At 44.2% G+C, this 20,051-nt stretch overlaps 1 protein-coding gene across 1 annotated transcript; it reads right to left on the bottom strand.

Annotated features, from left to right (window-relative positions):
• Positions 1 to 903: 903 nt before the first annotated feature.
• On the bottom strand, positions 904 to 18,786 carry LOC307227884 (immunoglobulin-like domain-containing receptor 2; the record flags this gene model as incomplete). The annotated part of the gene is made up of 10 exons (XM_079997326.1): positions 904 to 2,534; positions 3,322 to 4,030; positions 5,369 to 5,726; positions 6,204 to 6,329; positions 6,585 to 6,752; positions 6,934 to 7,080; positions 9,514 to 9,570; positions 12,677 to 12,796; positions 15,198 to 15,590; positions 18,741 to 18,786. The coding sequence occupies 10 exons, from the start codon at positions 18,784 to 18,786 to the stop codon at positions 2,499 to 2,501; spliced, it is 2,160 nt and encodes a 719-aa protein (XP_079853452.1). The 3' UTR covers positions 904 to 2,498.
• Between the last annotated feature and the right edge of the window lie 1,265 nt (positions 18,787 to 20,051).

Below are 20,051 nucleotides of genomic sequence, written 5' to 3'. Positions count from 1 at the left end.
CTATTCAAACTGGTATTTTTTTTTAATTTCTTATTAAATTAAATATGTTTTTATTTGAACACATCGTGGAGACAGCTAAACAGCGTGGTCTAAAAGCAGCGTAAACATTTCCATCCATCCTTTAACCACTAGATGCCACCCAAACTGTGCGGAATTCACCAGACTTCACTCGGGCTCCAATGGACAAACGGCTCAATTGCAACGTAATAGCTAACCTGCTTGTACGGAGCTTCCCTGCTTCACGTTCAAGTTCAAGAGATTATTTGTCACATACATATACATACGGTCATACGCAGTGAAATGTCATGACATCCGGCGATTATGCTTCTGTTCTGTCCTATCTACTTTACATGCAAATAGGGGGATATCTGGGAATTAGTGGTGCAGTCATGCCCTCTAAAGAATTAGATAAAGCCTTGTATGCCATTAGAAATATAACTTAATTCAGTAGACCACTACAGGAGATGCACCTTGCACAGGTTCGAGCTGTAGTTGTTAAGAGAAAAACACGAGGACCGCGGTGATGTCATATTTCCACGCTGAGTATCTCGGTAGGGAGTTGTTCGACTACATTCCTGGAATAGTCTGGAGCTCTGCAGTAGTTACTGGGGCCAAACCCTCCAAACCCCCCCCCCGTCATGTAAGCCGACATCTGTGAGCTACACACATCACTCCACAATTTAAGGAATACTTTTGCACACACACACACGCAAAGAGAAACTCAAAGAGAAAGAGAGATGCCGCACACACTAAGAGACTCTTTCCTTCCTCAAGACAAGGCTGTTGTTTGTTATTTTGTTTTTCTCTCCACTGACTTTATTTGCTGAGTCAAAGAATAAACAACGCTAGTGGTTAAAAACAAACCAGTAACAAAACATAAAAAAAACTAAAACATTACTGCATCCTGCCAGTTTAATAAATAGATTATTAATGCACGGCATGTTTATCTCACTAAGTTAACACTGCTACATACCATTATTCATGTATCATCGCTTATTGCAATGCGTCAAAACAACTTTAATGCTGGTTTCGGTTGTTAAGCAAGCGGCCGTTTCACCACAGTTGTATTTTCAATGTGTTATGTGTGTTTTGAACTTGTCGTACGCTAAAGACAGACTGTGTGTGATTGCAACAATGGACAAAGACTCTGTGGCTCATGAGTCAGACTCAATAACACATTGTCTCCTTTACAACAAAAAACTAAGGAGTCATCTCTACGACCCCCCCCCCCGAACACACACACAAAGCCAGCAGTACCAGAGAAACAAACATTACACCAATGGAGAGAGATTAAATGCAAATATTTCTCAAAGCAAGAACTGATACGAACTTAAACTTGACACAATTTGGTGTGTGTGTGTGTGTGTGTGTGTGTGTGTGTGCGCGCGTGTGTGTGTGTGTGTGTTAGATAAGAGATAATAGTTCAGTTGCACAGTACGATAAGAAATGGCCAAATGAATCAAAAGAAAAACACTGTTGGCAACACACAGTTACAGACTGTGCAAAGACAAACATAATGATACTCAAATCACAATGATTAGAAGGTATTAACACTTGATAACCACCACCATAAATAGCCACGCTTAAGTGTCACATCAGAGCAACAAAAAGAGGGCCCAAGCCAAAGTACAAAAATCTTTTCTTAGGACAAGTAGCTAATGGTTGCCATTAAATTATAATGAAAAAAACCCCCATTTTGTTGTTTTCAATTTCCTTCAAGTTGTTGCCTGACTCCTCTCTTCCTCTGACTGCTTCTCCAATCTACTGCACAACCACGTTTGGCCCCTCTGAGCCTGGAAGCAGAAAAAGTCCAGCACCTCAGCAGGTGCTGGACTTTTTCTGCTGGGCTTTTTCTTCCCTCTCTTATTTCAGTGAAACAAACATAGGTTTGGGTACGTGAGTGGCCTTTCCCGATACTTAAGTTTCACCCCGTCACAGTTAGTGTCGCTGAACGATGCCCTCCATGTCACTGTGTTTCAGGGCCCTTGAGGACCTGAACTTCGTCGAGTCGTCTCCAGGGTAACGGTGATGCTTTAGTCCGGTGGCTGTCCCAGCCGGTGCTAATGAATGGAGACATTATACTGGGAGCGCACGGGACGTCATTCTGGACCAGGGCGCTTTCTAAAGGAACCAGGGCTGGATTTACGGTCCTCGCAGGATTATTAGCTCACTGCTGGTATGACGTCGCTGCTCGATACCGAGGGGAGCGGTGGCGACATCATCGTCCGGCGACGTCACGTATAGAAACCCCACCCCATCCACCGCCATCCCCCGGATCGGTCCAGAATGAAAGGTGAAAAAAAAATGTGCTTGGGTGGAATTGTGCGTGTCTGTCCACTTTGTCGCCCTGTGTCTATCCAGCTGCGTCCCTGCCCCCACAGTCACAGTAGTGCAGTGTTTTTCAGGCTGTCCACCCCCTGATGTAATCCAAATACTGGACCATTTTTAAACCACGTTATGTGCAGTTCCCAGATCCGTGATCACTACCTTTCGGACCATCAGACGATGAGGGAATCTCTGCTGAGAAGGGTATTCTGGTAAAACAAAAAAAGAAATATTAACAAGAGATTAGAGAGTGCAAGAGAAAATTGGACACAAGGGACAAAAATCTTAGTTCTTAGTAGAGTGAGATAGCGGATATTTAACATAAGCTTGTATTAAAGCGCACAAGGACGACCTGGGACAAATGTTTATTTTTTACAACTTTAAAGCTAGCTGTCAGGGTTGGTTCAAGCCTAGGCTCAAGGTTAATTTGCTTGTTTTATTTGATGTTGAATTGTTTTTTGGCCCAGGTGTGGCAAGGTGGAGGCAACCAGGAAAGATTATTAAGAGTTATATGATGCTGTTGGATACAGGGCAAAATATTCTACCTAGATTTGTGTCAGCATGTGAACCTGACCTGTCAAAGGTACAACAAAAACACTTAGATCTATGTATTATAAACGTTGATGTGCCAACTTATACAATATCTCATACAATACTATATATGCTATTGAATATATGACTATATTGTTTATATGAATATATGACTTATTTAGCTGGATCTGAAATCATGGTACTTTCTAGACTAGGCTTCACAGATCGTTGCGGGAAACTTCTTTATACTTGCAATTTTGTGAATCTAAGGGCTATGAACTTCTTTTCCATGATTTAATTACTTTTATTCAAGCTCATTTCATTAGGCAATAAAATATGCAAAGCGATGGGTTAAATAGCAGTAAATTGTGCCACATAGTTTCTATTCTATAATGTTAAAATAACCCGTACATTGGGGTCAAACTGGTCACAATTTGGCAGTTTCAGGCCTGGAAGTTAACTCACCGTTTTCCGTGACTTGTCCCTGGGTTCTTCTCTGCGACCGGCCTGCGCGTGAGGAGGACGGGCGGATGCAGGAAGGGGCCTCGGCGATGGCCTGTCTGTCCTGCTTCTCTCCATCTCCGAATAAGGCGGCAGGGAGTCAGCTTCCCCTTCGGGCCTGGTGCTCGGCGAGCGGCTCTGGTGGCGGCTGGACTCCCCGCTGCTCTTCCTCGAGCTGCCCCTCGAGGGTGTGTCTGAGTCTCCTTCCGCTTTCCCCGGGCCCACCCCCCGCAACCTGGCCTTGCGCTCCAGCAGGCTGTCCAGGAACGTCCCGTCATACTCCTTCTCCCGTGACGAGGAGGAGGGCGGGCTGCCGCGTGGCGGAGGCGGCGCGGGGCGCTCGCCGTCCCACGTGCCCCGCCTCTTCGTAGGAGAGGGAAGAGGGCTGATGTAGCGGCCGTTCTTCTTCTTCTCCCTCCTCGGGTGGTCGCCGTCATCGCGGTGGCCGTTTTCGTCGTTGTGGTAGCGCTGCGGCAAGCCGTCCCAATGCGAGGGGTAGCGGTTGAACTCGCGGAGCTGCACGTCGTATTCGCCCATTTCTTCTTCTTCTTCTTCTTCCCTGGCGCCCCTCTGCCTGTAGGAGTCGGCGGACTCCTCCAGCTCGTCCAGGGAGCCAGTCCGCCCCGCGGCACGGTACGTCTTCCTTTGCAGGTGCTCGGAACGGGGATTCCACCTGCGAAACGAAAATACAACAAGCAAACAAAATGAAATATAACAAGAAGCTGAAAAGAGAGAAAAAGATTTTGGGACTTGGGAAAGATCTTGCGATGCGATGGGGTAACTCCATAACGAGGGCTTTGCACGAAAGGCACGAACTTTTGATTGATTGTAATTATTTAATTAACAACAATATATATTACCACTTGTACTTTTATATAGGTGTGGCTTAAGTGAGCTACTATTTTAAAAGATAATTGCATGGAAAACAATAAACTTTTTGCGCACTAAGCTAGGCTTGGGCCGATATACGATTCAGTCGTCTATGGGTGATCGACTCCGTCATTGGCTATCGACTCCATCAATCGTGATTGACATTGATGACAGACGTTTTTTAGTTTTTTTTATCCGCCAGGAAGAATCAGAGAATTGAACAGTATAAGTGCAGTTTACAGTGTTCTGAAACTGTAGCAGAGAGAGGGAGAGCTCAGAGGGAGAGCTCAGAGCTTCCCAGTGACCACTGGTGATTGGGTCTCATTTGCCCTTTAAAGTGCCGTACAGAGGCTTTGCGCGGGGCAGGGGCTCAAAAAAAAAAGAAAAGTAACATGGACCCCCAGCTCCGATTCTAGACATTTTGCCGCACTGGGCAAACGGAGCAGCACAGCGGAGCCACTGATCACTGGGAGGAGATGCCACGTTGGGTGCCCTTGATCTGCACTCTACTGTGCGCACATTGCAGGTGTGCCGAAGTTCAAGGTTCATGAGGAATCCCTCATGAATATATCTTACCCAAACAATCCGCTACCTTGATACCCATTAATTAAAATACATTTTAAAAAGCGCACCTGATAAGAAGGCCACCGTGGCGTCCATCGGGCAGGTGCTCGGACATCCCCACCATATATGATTATAATATAGCAAACTATAATATGATCTCATAGAGAAAGATTTAGATTTATTTTGTTTCCTTAGTTTCTTAATTGTATGGAAAATGAAAAACGTAAACTTAATTCATTCGCCAATCGCTGCTCCCCAGGAGCAGGATGGAATTTTGCACGATTGCCCAAGCCCACACCAAGCTCCACCAAACTTAATTTTTTCAGTCATCATTTGAAAAGGAATTGTAACCTTGTCCCACTTGATAGGGCTTTCAAATTATGTATAAAAATAATTTCCACTCAAGGAGTCGCCCCTTTAGCATGGTGATTCTGTGTCGTGTGTAAATTAGTGGGTATAGTATGACTCTACACCATATTTTGAATGTGGCTTTGGAATCAATCATCAAAAAATGGCACTGCTCCAATTTTCATTAAAAATGTTCATTTGTGTGGGCTGTTTTCTGTGTGCTCCGTACCTCTCGTGCCGCTCCTCCTGGCCATGGTTGCGCTGGTGTTGGCTACGGTTGGACCTGTGCGTCCGGGAGGAGGAGGACGGGGGGTTGTCACTGTAACGGCGCGGGGGAGCGTCGTCGCCGTGGCGCTGCAGCCCGGCAACGTCGGGGTCGTCGCGGCGGCGTTGGGGGGACGACGGGCCGTCGCTGCGGTAATGCCGCAACTCCGGGCTGCGGTTGCCGCGGTAGTGCTGGGGCTCTGGCTCGGGGTCACGCTCCTGGTCGGGAATGGCGGGCAGAGCTTTCTTCTGGATGTTCCTGTATGTCTGGCGGAAGCCCGTATCAACCTCGTGGAGAGAACTGAGCTCTGATAGGTTGCAGGCTGGACAGGCCACACACCCCAAAAAAATATAGAAATGAGTAAATAACACAAGTCAAGCAAATAAAATGCTAAATTCCCTTTTTTTGATGGCAAAAACAAAGACTTTGAGGAAGGGAACATGACTGCATAGGAGATGTTGAAAGAGAAATAAATCTGATTAAAGTTCAGCAAGACGCTATTGGAAATGTAAACATGCCAAAAACATGCTGACACAGGTCCAAATGCACATGCACGCATCACTTTGTGTTCCTTGACTGAAGATCTATGGACTCCTAAATATGCAAGAATGCTTAGGAACAGAAAGGCATGCCACCACGAGACTAAAAGCGCCCTAAGAGAATGAAAAAAACAGAAGTGATTGATGTTGTACTACTGCATCTCATGCAGACAGAGTGTTCGTTGGGTAGTTAAGCATGCTATAGTGTGCACTAGAAGCATGCAGAGGGCTCAGCCACAGGACTGATTTCGGAGGCTTACACTGGTGACTGGTGGACCTGGCAGGATTGAATTGCGCCAGCTGCTTCTCTACGTACTGTAGCACCCTGAGAGAGTTCTGATCCTGAGACGAGGGCGGGTGGAAGGGAACTAGTCCGTGAAAGGGCACTGGAGACACACAGTTCGCCCATCAGCATACAGGACATTCTGGTGTACATGAGTCTGGGTATTGACATTTGTTGGAATTTGTACTCGGCCTGCAGAACATCTGAAATTTCAGTTTGTTTCGATGGAGTTCACGTGTTATGAAATGGTATTTTTGTATCAGTAACAGAGTATTGGTACCAATCAAGGGACCAAAGGTACGTTGATTGGTTTGGAATGATCTCCAATTGATCATCATGTGAACACACGCGGCTTTACCTGTCCCCAGCAGGCTGCTGTCAGACGGCGGCACCGAGGAGATCTTGTCAACCAGGGATGGGGGTGCGATGGGGAGCATGGTCGGCACGCCGGAAACAAAGTAGGGAGGGAAGGCAGCGATTTGGGGGGTGGGCGACCCCGTCTTTATGCCCTTACCTGCCTCGTACACTGAAACACACAGACGCATTACCTCCTGCCTAACGCAGCAAAAAGAAACAGTACGGATGATACTATTTGAATCAGTGTTGCAATAAAAGAGGCGTGATTATATCATCTAGAATCTAGATTGTAAGGGGGTGAGAGTTGGCGGTGTGTGTCTGTGTGTGTGCATGTGTGTGTGGACACTCACAGTGTCTGGGGCAGCAGCATGTGTCCGGGCAGCACCAGCAGCGCACGTAGCAGCAGCAGGAATGAGGGCAACACTGGCACCAGCACACACCCACCAACAACAGGAACAACACGCTGCCCAGCGCCACGGCAGCCACAAATACCCACTCTGGAAGCACGACACACACACACACACACACACACACACACACACACACACACACACACACACACACACACACACACACACACACACACACACACAGCATTATGGTGGAGGTACACTTCAAAGAAGTAGAAGTTTTTGACCTAAACGAAGTCTTCAGAACAAGATAAGAACAAATTGACGGGGTGATCTGGGTTCGAGCGGTGTTCTCGGTCCAAGCCCCTGAGGCGAACTTTGCCTTTCGTCTTTGTCTCGCTCTGAGAGCTACCCTTGTCATCATTGGTCCAAATGCCGTTGTGTCATGGCAGAGGACGGATTTCAGCCTCCCTTTCCGGGTAATTCAATCTCCTCCTTTTCCCGGGTCAACAATTTTTTTTTTTTCTGGAGCCGCAACATTCAGAGCATGTTTTATATATACTGTATTCCTCAAATATAAAATGGTACTCAAATAAAAACTGGTAAACAAGGCTGAATCTGAGTCAGTGTGTATTTTTTTTTTCTCTTCTAGCGATGCACCGCGCTCCGAGCGCACAGCGCCTCCCGTGCGGTTTCCCTGCCGGTCTTCCTGTGTATGATACAAACATTTTAAACCCAACTAAGGGACATACCGCTTTGGATCAGCACAGTGGATTGTTAAATGGACAGAGAGCAATCTCTGGTCCAGTGTGCATCCTGTGTCCAAACAAAAAAAAAATGTAAGTTTTTTTTAGATGTATTTATTATTGAGGAGCACTCCACCCAGACGGCAGTTGGGGTAAATAAAAGCTGCTGTCACTATTTAAGGAAATATGGGTACTGTCAATAAATTACATTGAAAAAGCCACCGCCGCCTCCTCTCACTGTCAAGTTCGCGCTTCTTTCACCGCCGAGTTATTATGGAGTATTCTGCTGACGGCATTTTGGGACTCCGGTGGTTCTTACGTCTTTTGTTCTCACCTCTTTGTAAATGTACCTCCTAACACTTAAACAGTCATCAAAAAGACCAACCAAAAGGAATAAATATATTGAAATGCCCTCTATCTATCTGTCGGTCTGTCGGTCTATCTATCTATATATTCAGAAAAACAGCAGCCATAAGCATATTGTAAAAAATAATACTATATGTAGTTAGAGAAGTAAAGTCATGTAATCTGCCATGTAGTCTACAAGGACACAAGGGAAGGAAGAGAGGAAATGGCTGATAGTTCCTCTCTGTCACACACAGACACACACACACACACACACGCGCACGCACGCACGCACGCACGCACGCACGCACGCACGCACGCACGCACGCACGCACGCACGCACACACACACACACCCACAGGAAATATGACTACGGAAGGGGAAGGATAGGGACAACTTGTGTTATCTGGGATACTACAGATTTTGGATGTTTTAACAAGTTAAGATTCTGATGTGATGACATTACGAGATTAAGCCCCGACACCAACAATGAGTTGCAGACGCCCCCGTCCCGAAGACTGTTTCATGGAATCTGGTAACAGGAGTTAACCTTGACAAGAAAAGGGCGTAATGCCAAACTAAGACTGGAGATAAGCCTGCGGTAATGAACCTTACTGAATGAATCATACTTAGTCACCGTTTTGGGAGGTATTTATATCCAGGCCCACCAGTCATCATCCCTCCAGTAGTGAATTCACAGAGTAGTGAATGAGGAAAAAATGCACATCATAGGAATTTAATGTGAGGTAAGCTAAACACCCTGTGTTGTGTTTAATGTTTTCCTGGAAGACGCCCAAAAGATTTGTGATGATGAGTTAACCGCAACCATACATAAATAAGATAATAGCTGTTTTCAAAAAGCACATCCCTGGAGTTGCAAAGTCAGCGCATGATTAACTCCTTGCTTTGGGCTACAGTGGCTTCCAACACTTTGCTTTCAACACTCTGCAAAAACACCTGCTGCTTAGGTTACTGACAGACTGTATGAGTAGATTTATATTATATATACCTAGGTATGATATGATAGGTATAAGTATGATTGTATTTGTACCAGACTATTGAGCGGACATGATTGGCAATAGTACAACTCCTTAGTTTACTTTACATTTTTATAGTTTACTTTATAACTAAAGTCAAAGTGCTCCCTGGTATTTTGAATCGATCATCTGCATTTGCTAATTAGCACAACACAAAGGTTGAGGTACAATTAAAACATGATGGGAGCTTCTGAACCTGGAATGATCCAACTCTACTTTGGCACTAAATGGAAGGTTCCCTCCAAAAAAATCCAACCCCCTGAAAGCTCTTTCCTGTCTGCAATTAAAACAATACTGTACCAAAAAAACGGCAAGTTGTCAAACAACCTGCCTCAACCCTCTCAATTCCCTTGTAATGCATTGACTATGGCTATTTTCTTCTCCTGCTCAGTGGTTAGAAGGTTAGATGGAATGGGATGTGTCAGGCAAAGCTAGAGGACAGGCAGCCCTACCTGGCATAATCTTCAAATCAAAGTCTGGCAGAAGGTCTTCAGGATCACTTGAGAAACCTGGAGAAAGTAAGAGAGAGCGGAGGGAGAGAAAGCAAAAGTGAGGAAAGGACAGCAAGAGAAGAAAGGTCAAGGAAGGAAGAGAGTGGAGAGGAGATGGAGCTGAAATAAATTGGGATGATTTATAGAAAGTTACTGGTGCCGCATGCATGAAAGACGGAATAGGAGAGAGAGTAAGAAAGAAGCAGAGAGAGGGTAGAGAGAGAGCAGATGACAGGCAAACACAGCAGCATGCATTTGAAAGTGTGGTGATTGAGGTTCCAAAACCTTTTTGTGTCAGAGCAGCTCAGCTTGTCAGAAAGATTATAGGGCGGAACCGGGGGGGTTGAAATTTGTAGAACTTTTCGGATAAACAATCAAATCTTTCCGAGCAGCTTTTGGTCTAGAAGGTCCCTAGATAATGTCCTAGTCTCTTCTAGAACATTGTCTGTCATGAACTTGAGTTGCACTTACCACATTGCTATCCACAAAACTATCCTTCAATAGGAGTCTCTGGCTACAATTCCATCCAGTAGTAATTGTGGCATTTTATCTACGTTACAATAGTTACAAAAGTCTTTTAGTATTGACAACACCATAAGAAACATTCAGAAGTGATGATAAATCTTGCATGTAAATAAACCAAATTGCAGGGCTGCACATTATGTTCACTCTAGATCAGTGTTTCTCAAATTGGAGTACTGCAGGGGGTACTCCAAAAGTTAAAACAAATGTGTGAAAAGATATTGGTTATATACACATGTTTCAAATAACACATACGACGCACATACAGTACATCATTTATGTCCTTTTTTTTTTTTTTTCCTTTTACTTTCCCAATGCCGGTGAAAGGGGTACTCAGCCGAAAAAAGATCTTAGAGGGGGTACACGACTGAAAATAGTTGAGAACCACTGCTCTAATTGATCATGAAACAATACAAGCAAGCATTTGAGTAATGATCCATTGGAACGACGAGAGAAAAATGTTCTTTTTCCACACCGAATTTCCGAGGACCATCCCATTATCCTATTGTAAAGCTTGACGGTCCAGGATAGTGGGCACAGAACACACCACCCCTCTCTAAGAGTAATCATTATCAAGTCAACAACATGGACTTCCACAAAAGTCTGCCTTTTTATAATTGATTGGTTTATCCTTTCTCCGTGACTTGTGGAGGTGGGGATATTTTTACATCGGAGGGCGCTGTTCTTTTTTGCGACTTTTCATCCATATCGGCAGTTTACTGACCACAACTAGCTACGGCGCTTCATCAATCATGTCACCAAGAAAATAAATGCAACTTAAGAACCTCCTTTCTTACTGGAACTGCAGATGACAGTTGAGTTGTGGAATTCCTTCTCATTCCTGAATTTATCTGCGGGTAACACAAATGCACACACAACCACACACACAAAATCCAGCCCCCCAGGATACACTAGTTATACTGAGAAAACCCTCTAAATCCTCTGCTCAGACTCTCTCTCACCATGTTTATTTTCTCTTCTCCATTCTTACTCTTCACCCTCACTCACTCACTCCACTGCTTAAGTCTCAGCAGCACTCTACCATCTCCACCGTCTCCCCCTTTCATATCATTAAATCTTCCTCCCTGTGAAACTGTTAACTCGACACAAAAGACCCCCGAGCCAGCCCCCCGGCCCCGACGGTTGTTATGGAAACACAAGTGGCTTACATGCCACACTAGCTTGACCCATCGGAGGAAATTCACTACTATATTCCCTATAATGTATTGAAATAACAGATTAAGAAACTCCTCATTAAGATATAAGGTGACATTTTTCTGTTCATAGAATCAGGTGAAATCCAGTTGATTGGAATAGGACTTTGTCGCAGTTACAATCTCAAGACGCTGTTCACGCTCATATTCAATGGATACTTTGGTGGCAATCCCTAAGCCATGGGGTTGGCACGGTGGAACTCCCAATGGGAAAGAACTCCCAAGAATCCCAAAGGGAAGAAGAAGAAACCTTGAGAATCTTGAGGAGCCTCCTTCCATGATGGCTTCACGAGCGATGGTGTCAAATGGGTGAGTCAAAGGCGATGTCTATTTAAATAACGTGCCGACACACTTCACTTCTTCACTAATTAGCCTAAGGTCTAAAAATGTAAGATCCTATTGCGAAAGTTGGATGCATTCACTCATTCAGTGTTCCAAACAAATTCTGAAACCTGCTGCCAAAACTTGTCCTGTGTGTGTGTGTGTGTGTGTGTGTGTGTGTGTGTGTGTGTGTGTGTGTGTGTGTGTGTGTGTGTGTGTGTGTGTGTGTGTGTGTGTGTGTGTGTGTGTGTGTGTGTGTGTGTGTGTGTGTGTGTGCCCATGAGTGCCAGCCAAACAATGCTAAGTCCTAGGATGAATGGGAGCCCACGGAGCCACATGGTCTCGCAGCCATCACTATGGCAATGCCTGTAACTCCCCACAGAAAAGTAAGCTGTCATTGTGAAGACACAACAAACTACAAATGCTACAAATGCTATGACCACATGGGATAGAAGGGATTTGTGTACACACACACTCACACACACGTGCACTCAGAAAAAAAACCTTATGAAGACAGCAAATACGAATCCACATGGAAAAACGTACCAATGAGCCCTGCGGTGCACTGCAGTCCCCGTAGCTACTGTGCAGGCATGTAGAGGAATGCCCAGATAGAGCCATTAGTTTAAACGGATCCGCTCCATGACTCAAGCAATAAATATGTTACACTAAGAAGGGTAAATCATATAACAAGAGGCTCTAAAAATACCAGAATATACAAATGTGTGTTTGATGGATAACAATGTATAATATATTAGGAAAAGATGGGTGTATTGGTGTATGTGATGTTCAAGTTGAAGTTCAAGTGGTTATTTGTCACATACATAAACATACGGTCATACATATATACAGTGAAATGTCATGACACCTGATTACCATGTGACCATGACCATGTGATTACGTACAATAAACTCTATAAGCTCTATAAGCTCTAAAAAAACTAAAAATATTAAAAAGTATGGTTGATTGATTGATTTTCATTACAACTGTGCTACTTTGACGGTTTTGTCTGTTTGTAGCGCTGAAGGCACTTTGTGAAAAAGTGCCTATATAACACAAAGACTTACCTAACACCAGCAGCTCCACTTTGGCTTCATTTGGTCCTTCCAGATCATCTGATATCACAACCTTACAGATGTAGACCCCACTGTCTCCCCACTGGACCTCGCCGATGCGCAGGTCGGCTTCTGCATCGGGAGGAGAGGGGAGGACTTGGGTGAGAGCTCAGTGACCTGTTTCAATTTCATTATTGCAGTTGTTTTATTTTTACAATTTGAATGGAGTGGAAAGAGAGTCGGTGGAGTACAAACTAAGAAGATGAAAGGAGGTGGGATGGAAGGTTTAAGCGGTTCCGATTGAATCAATGGTTAAAGGATAAACAGAGCTAAATGTGCAAGACCATTGGGTCCATTGTCAGGTGGTTAGACATGTCAATTCCGTGGAAAGGAAAAGGGTTGTATAATGCACTTCCTTTTCCTGGTTTGGTTAGAAGAGGGGGAGGAAAACAGGCCGAGCAGACTGCGTCGCTGGAATAAATGACCCATGTGGCCGCTCCCTTTTCACTCCGCAGACTAAAAAAAACGACATGTAAAAATGGCTAAATCACGCAGATCACTAAGAGTTGCAGCCATTGGAGCTCTACTCCTAAATCCACCAAAATAACTAGACTTCCCATATTAAAATGGGCCTGGCCCGCTCCCGAAAAGGCCTCCTGTAAAACAATGAGGTGGAGATCAAGAGCGCAGGAAGAAAGAGACAAGAAAAAAGGGTGATATGAGGGAGGCATTACGTCAAATCCCATCAGTGGAAGAGACGAGTGAGCGAAGGAATGCGGACAGAACTGCGGGGAAAACTAAAAAGGAAATATGAGGACATAAAAGTGAAGGAGAGAAGGGAAGGTGAGAGAGGGCAGGATGAATGAGAGAACATTAAAACTGTGGCTTTTGTCTGTGAGCTTGGCTGGCAAAGAAAAGGCTTATTCTTCACCCAGTTAGGGCTTCATAAATCCCCCCCCCCCCCCCCCCCCCCCCCCACACACACACACACAGACACACAGACACACACTCACACACTCCATGTAGCCAGAAGGCAGCGTTGTGTCTGTGAGATGACCCTTTAATCACATGGATGGTCAGCAAAAGCCTAAAAGCCTGATGCCATCCAGGGTTCCTGGTTCCTGCACATCTGTAATTACCTGACCTGGTATATTTCTAAAATATGATATAACTTTGGAAATATATGGTTCTACTTTTACGATACAGGTTCTCCTCACTTAATGACCGTTCAGACTTACAACCGGCTCTCTGACCAGTCTGTATTGTACGCTGAGTACAATACCGCAGCGTGCGAGGAGGCTCAGCCTCAAACATCTCGTCGCGCATTAACCATTTATATACTATATACATTATATACACTATATACACGATGTACACTATATACTATATACACTATGAATACTATATATACACTATTTATATATACTATATACACTATATATATATATACACCATATACACTATATATACTATATACACTATATACACTATATATACTATATACACTGTATATACTATATACACTTTATATACACTATAAATACTATATATACTATATACACTATATAAATATACTATATACACTATATGTACTATATACACTATATATACTATATACACTATATATATACTATATACACTAAATACACTATATATACTATATATACTATATACACTATATATACAGTATATACACTATATAGTCTTCTTATATATACTATATATACTATATACACTGTATATACTATATACACTATATACACACCATTCTCAGTCAGTCTCATTCCTGCAGTCTGTCAGTATTCACTACACTAGCGTTCACAATGGCCACGCCCCCTCACCGTGAAATAACACGGGTCCTCACTTATCCACCAATTCCCTTAACGACCTGGTCCTAGGAACAGAACTTGGTTGTTAAGTGAGGAGTACCTGTGCATGAACAGCAACATATGATTAAAATCCAATTATTATTCTATTAATAGCTAGAAACATTAATTCACGACCCACTACAGTGTCATATGTTTTTGCTATTTAGGTTTTAAGTCACAGAAAATATCTAATAGCTCAATGAGTAACAAACAACAACAAATATGTAGATGTGCCACACTGTACTGACATGTTCCGAGCTGAAAACGCTTGACTATAGCGAGCGTGTAAGGCTGTATGCACAGGAAGTGATTACTAAGATCCCACATCTTTACATATCATGACTTAGTGCTCATTGGTAAGTTAATTATCATAATATGAGAAACTCGCCAGACAATTTTGGGGTGAAAGTTGAAAATCAGCATTTTTTTACATAATCATTTAGCTGAGAATGCTGCTTCACTGCTTAACGTTCCACCCAGCTATTATTTTATACGCTATACAACATGTAAAGGAACAAGATATTTGGTGACCATTGTGGCTACCACTTGCCTGTCGGGTCATAAAGTCCAACATTTCCAACTGGCCAGTGGATATTAATCTATCATGGCAATGATAGATGTATTGCTAAACGCTGTCCGGAACAGTGCTTTCACTTTGCTCTTACTGTTGATGATGGAGATGTCGCGGTTCTTGTAGTACTCAGACAGCGTGACCGAGGAACCAGAGATGGAGGCCACGGTGCGCACGGTCCGGCTGTTGTCCGAGCAGTCCAGGTAATCTGCGGTGGCTGTCCCCGTCTCGTACCCTCCTCTCCCCGCCGCCCCGCCCCCCCCGCCGAACGTGCCACCCATGCCCCCGCCGCCGAGGCTGTCGGAGAGGCCGAAGGTGTCGCGCGTGCGGTCACGACAGTAGGACTTGTAGACCCACTGCACCACGGGGGTCTGCGTGGACACACTGGTGTAGTGGCACGGCAGGACCACGGCCTGGAACAGAACGGTGGTCCTCTTCTCATCCCTCACATACACCTGGACCCCGGAGCAGCAGTGAGGGAGGACGCCTGGGGAAGGAAACAAACTAACTTAATGGTTCAAAAGTGTGCCATCAGTCATATGTAAAGGTAGTCTGTAGGTATGCAAAGTGTCTGGTGGACAGCATCAGAGAATCATAGGGCTGGGCGATATTTACAAAATCAAATATCAAAATAGAAAAAAAACTCCACTCTAATTCTCTAAGTTAGGTTTACGTTTTGCCTCAAATGCCAAGTGTTCCCAAACAGCACTCCTGTTTTCTTTCAAAACCGGTCGCAGAGGCTCTGAACTTGCCCTCTTCGATGAGCTAACACCACAACAAATCGGAGCGAATGAGACTAGTGAAGGAAGCGAGTTAGTGAGAGGAGGTGGGGCTATGTGGGCGCTGCAGCAGTGTGTGCGTGTGTGTGTCTGTGTGTGTGTGTGTGTGTGTGTGTCAACTCGCTGTCAAAGAGAAGAGAGAGCAAGGAAGCGCAGCTGCTACCAGTCTATCGATAGTGCTGAAAATGAGTATTGAAACTGTTTCAAATATTCAGAATCCATGTGTATAGATTAAGAACAACACTAGCCTGCAGACATTTTTGTTTATCAGACTCGTGAGGGCGGGTATCGGCCGATGCTGATTATCCCAAAATGCCGAAATATCGGCCAAATTAATCGGCTGACCGATCAATTTGCCGACCACTAGAAGCCGTAGTCATAATATGACTTAAGCACAGTAAAGAGGATAAGGTATAGAAGAGACTAAAGGGATGCAATAGGATTATTGGTGAAAGAGATGATGAACATGTTTTCATTCTCGTGCTTACGAGACTCAATATCAGAGGTTTAAAAGTAGAAGAAATATTTTGCTGGTGACTTATGTGGACACTGAGTTTCTTATTTTTATTCTTATTTTTACACATCAAGAAAAATAGTTGAAACCTGTTTTGATTCCAGTGTGCACGCTGTTTTCATTAGGCCAAAGCAAAGACCCGACAGTCAGAACATGAGCCAGTAACAACCACTAGTGTATAATGAGGGGGATTCATGGACTACTACAGGTTCTGATGCTGAGTCAGTTTAGAGAGAGAGAGAGAGAGCGAGAGAGAGAGAGAGAGAGAGAGAGAGAGAGAGAGAGAGAGAGACACTCGGCAGGAGGGATTTCACAATAAAGAATTTGTCTAAATACTGTACCTCCCTCCCTTTCGGTAAAAAAAAAAAAAGGGATGTGTGCGTTTAGCTAGAGGTCGAAAAAAAAAAAGTAAAAGGTTGTGTGTGCAGCGAGCACAACAAGATAACAAGATAAGGGGTTGGGTCGGAAAATGTGTTTTGAGTTCTAACTCTATCCTTGAGGGCCGGCTGTGAGCTGAGCTGACTCGAGGTTCTTTGGGAGCTTCTGAAGCCGCGGGGCTCCGGGTCACATGACGCTCAGGAGCGCTGCTGTTGGACTACAACACACACACACCGGAGAGCATGGCTGTGGGAATAAACACACCCCAGCGCACCCAGAAACAGCTGAGGCGAAGCGTAGGTTTGGTATTGGCATTGTGTAGCCAGGTTTGTAGGTTTGACTGCACCGACGGTCCTCAACTGACGTAGCGGGACAGAGATATGGCGACGGCTGCGTGGGGGCTATCTTTTCTTAAACTAGACCGGGCCTGTGTTGTTTTCTTTCAATTACAATGGATGCACTTAACTGAGCACTCTAACCTGGTGTCTTGGAGCATAGAGCTAGTAATAAAAGCTACTGGCACAATGCACTGCTTTCAGGCCAGAAAGTAGTATTTCTATCTCCAACTAAATTGATTGTTGAGATCTGCTGAATGGGAGTTATTTTATATATAATTATTTTTTTATTATTATTATTTTTTAAGTATGTTATTTTGCCTTTACATTTCCAGTGCAATTGTGCAGGGGTAATAATCTAATCTAAAAGTGAAACGTTACTTACTAATATGTTTCGGCTTCATGTTTGTTTGTTTGTTGGATAGTGTCTCGGTCAAGAAGGTGTTTCCAGCTGCTTGCGGCAGCAGAGACACTGTGTAAACTAATACTTAAAAGTATTAACATAGCTATAACGCTGAAAAAAATCATTGGATTGGCGTCACTTGCATCTACTCAAAAAACGTGCTTGAATTTGCTAAACCTAGATACGTTTTTTTGGTTTAAAATGTGCATCTTAATTTCAGTGACTGAAACAGTTGGCGTGGAGTAGGCATTTCATACAGACAGACAGGTAGTGAAGTTGGGTGGGGGCAGGGGGCGTGCATTTCACAAGGAAAAAACAAAGGAAACATAACAGTTCCTAGAATCAAAGGGGGCCACGGGTGAATGCGGGAGTTATTAGTTTTCCTCGGAGGCCACCTCCAGAGGAGTGCGGTGGAGGAGGCGAGGGAGCTTCCAACAAGACGCCCTGCAAGAAGAGCTGGAGGAAAAAGAAATGGAAGAGTAGGCGTAGCCTAGCTGAGGCCAACGTGCTTTTTTCCCTATCTCTGCAAAGTCCAAAAACATAGGTTGTCCACCACCAAACACTTCTAACTCTTAACGCTAACAACAAATTAAGGATGACTACTACTTTCGGGTAAACCAAGATACTTCCAATTTGACCACGTTTTATTTGGAAACGTTCTTTTAGTTTCGGTTCAATATCATATTTAACATTATAATCAGTTCAGTGTGATTGACCTCATTTGTTGTTTTGTTTGTTTTGCTCTATGTTGAATTCTGAAAAAACAAGCAGATATCATTATATGAATGTATTCCCCATGATTGGTGTGATAAATTCTTGCACATCTTCCCAGCTCTATAGTTATAGATGTTGTGGAGGCAGAAAAAGTGAAGTTAATATGTGTTAACCCCAAGTGCCCTTTATCCCAAACTTCAAATGCAGCCAACTAGCCACAACTGTTTCAATAAATACTTTAATAATCCTCAACCCCCAGACTGGTTTAATCACTCACACATGACTGAATACAACGTCGAAATCAGCTTGAACTTCGCCAACAACCGGAATTGCCATTACATATCTAATTTTACACCGTATCACGATGAATAAAGTGCTTCACAACTTATTGTCAGACGCTTGGTTCCAGGTCTTCAAACCTGGCAACCCGTTAACTGGCCTCTCCATCAAAAACATTTTCCTGGGATGTTTTGTTGCGTTTCGTTTTTTTCCCCCCGTTTGTAAATCATCTTACCTGCCAGGTAAAGGACGTGGATCCACCACGTCGGCTTCCAGGGCATGTTCACCATCGAAGAGGAACGTTTTTGCGCGGGTTCCTTATTCACATCGTCTTCTTGCAGCTTTCCTCCGTCTCTCCGCTGCACCGTTATCACCCCGACTCATAACGGGAGGGACCAGCACTGGGAGCGGTGGGAGGGGCCTGCCGGTTCCCCGGCAGAACAATGGCTGCTGGGGGTGGGTGTGGGTGTGTGTGTGTGAGTGAGTGAGTGAGTGGAGGCTGGGACACCCACTTGTGGCTTTGGTTTCGAAGGTAACATATAATGTTATCAATACTTTTCTCCGTTGGATAATGGACACTATGGAATGGCTGGGCACCTGTTGAGGGCTTATAATTAGCACTTAGGGTTGCCAGTTTAGGGGGGGGGGTTTTCTCACCAAATTGGGTCGCTCTAAAACGCATGACTCTGCTGTCGTCATCTGCTGACGTCATCGGAGAGACGCGACAGGTGTCGTGCCAAAAATTGATCGTCCGCCAAAAAACTGTTTTCCAAAAAGTGATATGCGTCATGTACCTCGTCACTGAAAGGTTATTTGTGACTCAGAATCTCTTGGTTTCATTCATAGGGGTTATATTTTAGAGATTACAGCCAACCCTGTCCCTTTTACCAGTTGAAATATATTTAAAGGACAATGCAACTGATAAAGGGCAGTTTTGCACTTCCCAAACCACAGAATGCAGTTTTTCATTTTCTTTTGCCAAAGTTGAATGGTTGCAGCGCCTACCTTGCGGCTGAAGGGTTGTTTATGCCTCAAAATGACTTGGCTTCATTCATGAGGGTTATATTTGACAGCTTCTAGCCCACCCAGCGGACGGCAACACGTTCTCGGCGGACGGTCACTTTTTGGTACGACACGTCAAGATCGCGATGACGTGTTGATGTTGTAATGCATGTAAGTTATATTTTGTGCTTGATTATATTTGATATCATTAATATGAACAATTATTTTCTTCGTTGGCTAATGGACAATATAACCGTTTACGGCCCGGGCCCTGCTGTGGGGTTATGATTGGCACTCCAGGTTGCCAGTTTCACGGTTCTCTCTCAGCAATGCTGCCGCCACCGTGTTCCAAGAGAGGAATGCGATTCTTCTGTTGTCATGGAATGGTTTTCGCCAAGTTATATTTTCGACTCATCCATCAACAGAACATTCTTCCAATAGCCTTTTGGCTCAAAGTGGTCAGACTGGCAAACTATATACGGGCAGCAATGTTGTCTTTGGAGCGCAGTATAATATATGAACATTAAAGTGGTAATCCTTCATT

Source organism: Zeus faber, assembly GCF_960531495.2.
Source record: "Zeus faber genome assembly, chromosome: 3".
Taxonomy (NCBI): Eukaryota; Metazoa; Chordata; class Actinopteri; order Zeiformes; family Zeidae; genus Zeus; species Zeus faber.
The sequence above is the reverse complement of the archived record's forward strand: the minus strand, read 5'-3'. Positions and strand labels throughout refer to the sequence as shown.